This window comes from Glycine max, chromosome 20 (genome assembly GCF_000004515.6).
Source record: "Glycine max cultivar Williams 82 chromosome 20, Glycine_max_v4.0, whole genome shotgun sequence".
NCBI lineage: Eukaryota > Viridiplantae > Streptophyta > Magnoliopsida > Fabales > Fabaceae > Glycine > Glycine max.
The window spans coordinates 7,957,305-7,963,921 of NC_038256.2; the positions used below are offsets into that span (position 1 = coordinate 7,957,305).

At 31.0% G+C, this 6,617-nt stretch overlaps 1 protein-coding gene across 3 annotated transcripts; it reads right to left on the reverse strand.

Annotated features, from left to right (window-relative positions):
* Positions 1-2,036: 2,036 nt before the first annotated feature.
* On the reverse strand, positions 2,037-5,278 carry LOC100793056 (molybdopterin synthase catalytic subunit). Of its 3 annotated transcripts, XM_006605543.3 has the most exons (3): positions 5,136-5,206; positions 3,141-3,173; positions 2,037-2,882 (listed from the first exon to the last, which is right to left on the reverse strand). In XM_006605543.3, the coding sequence occupies exon 3, from the start codon at positions 2,735-2,737 to the stop codon at positions 2,171-2,173; it is 567 nt and encodes a 188-aa protein (XP_006605606.1). In that variant the 5' UTR covers positions 2,738-2,882; positions 3,141-3,173; positions 5,136-5,206; the 3' UTR covers positions 2,037-2,170. The 3 variants fall into 3 exon arrangements, with proteins under 3 accessions (XP_006605606.1, XP_003556797.1, XP_040869083.1); XM_003556749.5 differs by lacking the exon at positions 3,141-3,173 and having other exon boundaries at positions 5,136-5,278; XM_041013149.1 differs by lacking the exon at positions 5,136-5,206 and having other exon boundaries at positions 3,141-5,129.
* Positions 5,279-6,617: the final 1,339 nt, after the last annotated feature.

Genomic DNA, 6,617 nt, shown 5'->3' on the forward strand with positions numbered 1-6,617 from the left:
TTCCCTTTTTTCTTTTTTCTTTTTTACTGCATTTTTCTTTTGTCCTTTAAATATTAATTTTTTTTTTACTTTTTTTTATATAAGGTACGATCTTATTATATTTTTTATTTCTCTTCCCACTCATAAGATGAAATTTATATTTTTTTTTAATTAGGTAAGGTTTTATTAAATTTATTCTTTTTTAGATAAGATGAAATTTTTTATTTTTATCTTTTTATTACATAAGATACTAATAATGATAGATAATAAGTCTATATTTTTATTATTTATTTGATTTTTTATATTACACTATTTATTTTAACCATTATAACTTTTGCTATATTTATTGTTATTTCAGCAATATACTTCAAGATACTAATATTGATAAGGTTTATTTTATTTTTCTATTATTTTTAAATATTTTTATATTACATTATTTATTTTAATGATTAGACTATTTACATTATTTATTTTATTTATAACATTGTACTTAATATATTTTAACCATTACAATAATTAATATTATGAAAGTTTGATATTTATTTAAATGTATGAAATTTTTTATTTTATTTTAACTTGATTGAAAATATTTTAAGATATAGTTTAAGATTAACAGTAAAATTCAAAATATAAAAAATATAATAGTTGGAACTAAAGAAAATGTAATTAGAATAATTTGTCTATAAATTAAAATAAAATATAAGAGCTTAAAATTAATTTGAAAACTAAAATTATAAATACCAAAAAATATTTTTATCAATAAAATAAAATTAAACGTACAGTATAAACAAGTCCATTTGAAAAATATTTATTATACACTATTATAAATTTAGCCCTTGTATTTGATATTGTCTTCCTTCACCATCGAATATAATTCAATTAATTGAACAATCTGCATCTACCTCAATCAGTGAAGCGATATCACAATAGCCTATCTATCTCAATAGGCAAACTTATTATTACCTTCAAAGTTTAAATATAATTGTATAGACAGAATGAGCAAAAAGGAAGGGAGGAATAGAAAGATATGTTAGACAAGTGGCCTCAGATATCTTAAGAAGGGGGGGGTTGAATTAAGATATTCGAAGCTTTTTCCCCTAATTAAAAATCTATCTTACTTTTTACTTAAGTTATGAATTCCCTTAATGACAATCTTCTTAAATATTAATTCAAATGAAGCAACTTGAATATGAATATAAAGCAATAATAAATAAAGGAGATTAAGGGAAGAGAAAATGCAAACTCAGTTTTATACTGGTTCGGCCACACCCTTGTGCCTACGTCCAGTCCCCAAGCAACCCGCTTGAGAGTTCCACTAACTTGTAAATTCCTTTTACAAGTTCTAAACACACAAGGACAACCCTTCCTTTGTGTTTAGAGATTCTTTACAACAAGAGACTCACAGTCTCTTAATCCCTTAGAGAATGAGAAGAAGAAGAGGAACAAATCTCTCTTGAAAGAGATGGATTTTACAGATTGAGCACTCAATTAATTCCTTAATGAATTGCAATTGAATTGGCCAAGGAATTCTTTAAGAGAATAAAATGAAATTGCTTTTTGAGAGGATAAACACTTTGTTGTTCTGAAAATCTCTGAGCAATTTCGTGTTTAAGTCACATATATATAGACCATTGGTGGTCATGAGTAAAGCCTTTGAAAAGTTGTGACTCTTGAAATTATTTTTCTGAAATTCCTGTCTGGTAATCGATTACAGCAATTGTGTAATCGATTACAGCTTTTAAAATTTGAATTAAAACGTTTACTAACTGCTGGTAATCGATTACCACAATTGTGTAATCGATTACAGCTTTTAAAATTTCGAATTCAAATTTTTATAGCTGTTATAAAACGTATTTGGCCACTGGTAATCGATTACATCCTATGGTAATCGATTACCAGAGAGTAAAAGCTTTGAAAAACACTTTTTATTTTAAATCACTTGGCCAAACCTTTGCTAATTCAATTAGGAATTCCCTTCCTAATATTCTAGTGATCATCTTGATGTTGTGACTTGTAATCTTGAAGTATTGTCTTGAATTTTAATCTTGAAAAGCCCATTTGCATCAATTGCAACACATCATCATGATCATCATCAAAACATCAAAGCCAATTGCATCTACAAGATATTCTTCAAACTAAACTAATTGCAATTACCCTCTTGTATCTTTGATCCCCAACATTGATATTAGTCCTAGATACCTTCATTATCAACCCGAACCTTAGTCCCACAGCAAGATTTTTTGCTGTGTTCTTTAATTTCTACCTTTTTCTCGCAGCAACCTGCATCCTTGTTACCAAGCTCAGACCTCCTCTCTAGGAATTCACTGTTCTCCTTCCAAACCTCCCCATTTGAATAGACCTCCTTTTTCCAAATAGGAACTTGTGCTTTTATCTCATCTATAAAAAATCTACAAGCCTCCAGTGCATCGGCCCTGTGGACAGATGAGACAGCGACAAAGACACTTGTTTCACCAACAGGCACTGTGCCTAGACGATGAGCGGCAGCAATGGAATGTAGGTTCCAGGATGCTCTAGCAGATGAGCAGATTGACTTGATACAGCGTATTGCCATTGGAACATAAGCTTCGTATCTCAACTCCATGACTGTTTTTCCTTCAAAGGTGTCTCGTGTTGTGCCTGAAAATGTAGCTATAGCACCAGCTTGGGGGGCACTGACAAAATTCATGTATTTCGCAACATCTATTGGATTCTGGTTTTCCAAAATTTCAACAAGATTCTTATCCTCTTCAGCAGCCATTTTCCACCAGAACTTCAGATAATATGATGATGGAACAAAAATCTGCTGTTATTAGAACCCTTTCTTCCTTCAAAAATTGAAGTAGAGTAGTCCAGTGGTTCATCCTTCTAATTGATTACAGCCTCTCATAGTTGCCATGGAGAATCTTGAGCAATATCAGGTTATAATGTCAACATCAAACGACTAATGACATACAAAAAAGCATATTAAAACAAAAGGGTCTAGTCATATACAAATATGGCTAGGCCCCTTCATATAAAAGACCAAGCTCTGAAATTTTATATAAAAGACATGTGAACAAATTTCAGAAGTAAAATAAAATCTATCCATTCAATTGTAACATTACTGAAATAATGCATCATTAAATTTAAAAAAAGCATATTGGCTGTGGCAGAGAGGCAACCTTACTAAGAAGAGAGCTGTCTAGTAGTATATCCTAGGAATTTAACATGAAACAATTAGTGTATCTATCAGAAGATATCTCATGATCATATAACTAATCAAAACATATATATGGCATAGGAGATATAGGTATATGTAACTGGTTTCAGGCATAGCTTCAGTCAACATTATTATCATAGAATCTAATTTGCAGAACATCATAGCTATGGCTTTAGATTAAAAGGGAAAAAAACTCAGAAAATGTGGGTCAAGCTGTTGAATGGGGAAAATCTTTTGAGAAGTTAGAGAGAGGTTTATGGAATATGAAAACTGAAATTGGAGGTATTAGAGTTTTGATCTGAAGAAATCAGAAAGTTTGTGAAAAGGGAACGAAGAAATGCCCAGCTCCAATTAACAGAACATGTACAGTGATGCTCATTTGTTTCTTTCCTCTCTTTTCTTTATTATATTAATCAACATTTAAATACAATAACAATAATAAGAATAATTAATTGGTATTGTTGAGCAGAACCTCTAATTTCCCAATTCGTGGTTGAAGATTTGGTTAGGGTAAAGAATGGTACAGCACTGGTTTTTGAGAGACAAGTTCTCTCCTCAATCACCTTACAAAGTGTGATACCATTCCACTTTTCTCTTCTCTCTATATAATTCCTGTAACTACCACCCCTTAACTGCTTAACAACTCTCTGATTACAACTATCAACTACTCAATCATTCCGTTAGTCTTCTTAGAGTCACTATTCTCTACATCCCCTCTTATTTTCCTCGCATACACCTTTCTAATAGTGGGTCTCTGGTCTATCATCATGTGATTATGTTGATTTTATGCATTTGATACCAGCACTTAACAACTTACAATAAAACTTAATAATTGAAGGAGTTATACTATAACAAATTAATACTCTTTGAGTGCACCTGATTACTCTAATAGACTGTTCTTCCTATCTTGTTTTCATCTGGAAAGGGTTGGCTAATTTATTATTTAGCTAAATCAATTTCATTTCAGATGGTATCCAGACAACAAGAATGCTAATGATTATAACTCCTAAGTGTCAGCCCCATTCCCTCTTTCATATTTTCCCAGTGATTTTTTCTCTATGATTAAAACCAAAAGAAGAGAACACTTTCAATACACAATTTCAAATTCACCACATAAAATCAGTAGGGAAAAAAGGACAATACTAAGGACAAAAATATGAGCTCAATGAAACAGCACATAGAAGAATGAAGAAAAACACAAGGAGTCAAGCCCAGAAAGGGAAGATTCTGATTCAAATTTCAACATAACTGAACATACATATTTTTCCAAATACTAAGACTGAAGCACATCAGGAATTTCAAGGTAAGAACATCACACACCCCTATTACTTATTTCCCTCAACTTGTCATGTACAATATTGACCAAAATCTAAGGGTTTGCTCTATTTTCCCTGTTATAGGGTGTGCCATAAAAGTGAATAGCAAGCATATGCTGCTAAGTTTGGTTTTTGTGTTTCTTACTAGTCCAACATGCAGTTTGGTGATTTTTTTCACAGCATGAGGTTCATATAGAAAACATAATTCGGTAACAAGAGGGAGACCCTTAACAGAAAATTACTAAAACAAAAGTAAATAAAACCAAATAGCCCAAATCTAAAAACAGCCTAAAAAACAACCAAAGGGGGAAGCTTAATTTAATTACTAGGAAATCAAAAATCAAAATCTGGTCCAAAATTGCTCCATTTTCCTTTTAATTTTAATGGAAAGAAAACAAATCAAAGCATTCTTCGAATCCTAACCCTCAAAATCAGTACAAAATCATGTGGCCAAAAAAATTATGTGAATAATAACATTAATTGAACTTAAAAGTGGTTGGAAGTTCATACTACTATTCAACAAAGCGAAATCCAAATGAACAGAAACCTTGAATAATACAAACCTTAAACAAAACAAAACAAAAACCTCAGAACAAAGCAAAGCAAAAAGAGTAAAAGCAATAAAAAGAATGAGCAGTTACCAATTAAACGCCGCGATTAGCAGAGCAGAGAGTGTGTCTTGACTGATGAGAGGGAGGGGCCGGGTAACGATAATGGCTACAGACGACTTTCAACGTTATCACATCCTCTTTTTTTTATCCATAACACATAATTTTTAATTTTTTAATTATTAAATTCAGTGTTATGTCATTTTAATTTTAATTCTTGTATTTTTTGTCTTTATTTAATAAAATAGGTGGTTTAAATCTCTTATTAAAGACTACAAATATGTATAATAAGAAATTAAAATAACGTCATTCTATTAGATATAAAAATAAAAAAATTATATGGAGTAAAACTATAAATTATAATATTATAAAAAAATATATATTAAATTTGTTAATTAAATGTAATATTACTTTCCTTATCTCGTGGTGAAGATTACCTAATAAATGGTCCAACGTGAATCATAATTTTGAGACATTAAATGAATCTTGTTATTAAATTTCTTTCACATCAGATCTTCCATCCTTTTCCAGCATAATCTTCGACCATTGTTCGCCTTTGTCAGAGGTGATTTCCAGCCATGATGTTTCAGGTTTTATTCCTTCATTCTTTTCTCGTCACCTCCATCCTTTTCTCCCTCCTTTCAGGTAACTTCCTTTTCTTCTTCAAGCCCAAACTTGTATCATCGTGTAGCCGAGCCAAAGTGTGTTGTGTTCACAACTCCTTGCCAATGTGCACCACTTTCACGCCTCCAAATGACACCGTTTTGGATAGCTCATAAATCCCTCCCCACACATCTCTTTCACCCTCCACCACGACTCCACAATCAAGATTAGGGAACTCACATCCATCTACATCATCTTTAATTTCTTCCTCACAAACAACAATAGGGCACTAGACAAAGACAAAACCCCATTCATTGGAATTGGTTGGCTCAACCTAGTGCCTAGGTGCTACCATTTTCTTCAACCTGTGTCTTGACCGAAATAACACGACTTACTACTGCTTTTCTTCAACTAGTATTTTTATTTTCATTTATTTTAATTTTGTGTTAAACATATATAGTAGCCACTTCCAAAAAGTCCTTCAATCTCAAATGTTTATTCCATAACACAAGATCAATATTCAAATTCTTAACCACTTAGTTAAGAAATACAAATCATTATTATTTGTGTCAAATTTCTCCAGCTTTGTTAATCAATAATTGTTTGACTTTATTTTTCTTGCAGTTGAAATATTTTTTATGTCTAGAGCTACTACATAGTGATTTTTCTCAGCTATTAATATAGTCAAGACTACACTTCATAATAAAATGGAAGATGAATTCATGACTGACTTTTGTTAGTATAAGTTGAAAAACAAATGGCTAAAAGGTTTAGTATAGATTCAATTATAGATGATTTTCATGCATGCAAGAAAAATGTTCTATGTTTTGATAGAATATTACTATAATAAACATTTTAGAACATTCATTTATGAATATTTTTATGTTATATATATTGTAGATGAATTTTATT

What these genes read in the sequence shown, in the direction of transcription:
- LOC100793056 (XM_003556749.5), bottom strand. Translation starts at nt 2,737, where the DNA reads ATGGCTGCTGAAGAGGATAAGAATCTTGTTGAAATTTTGGAAAACCAG.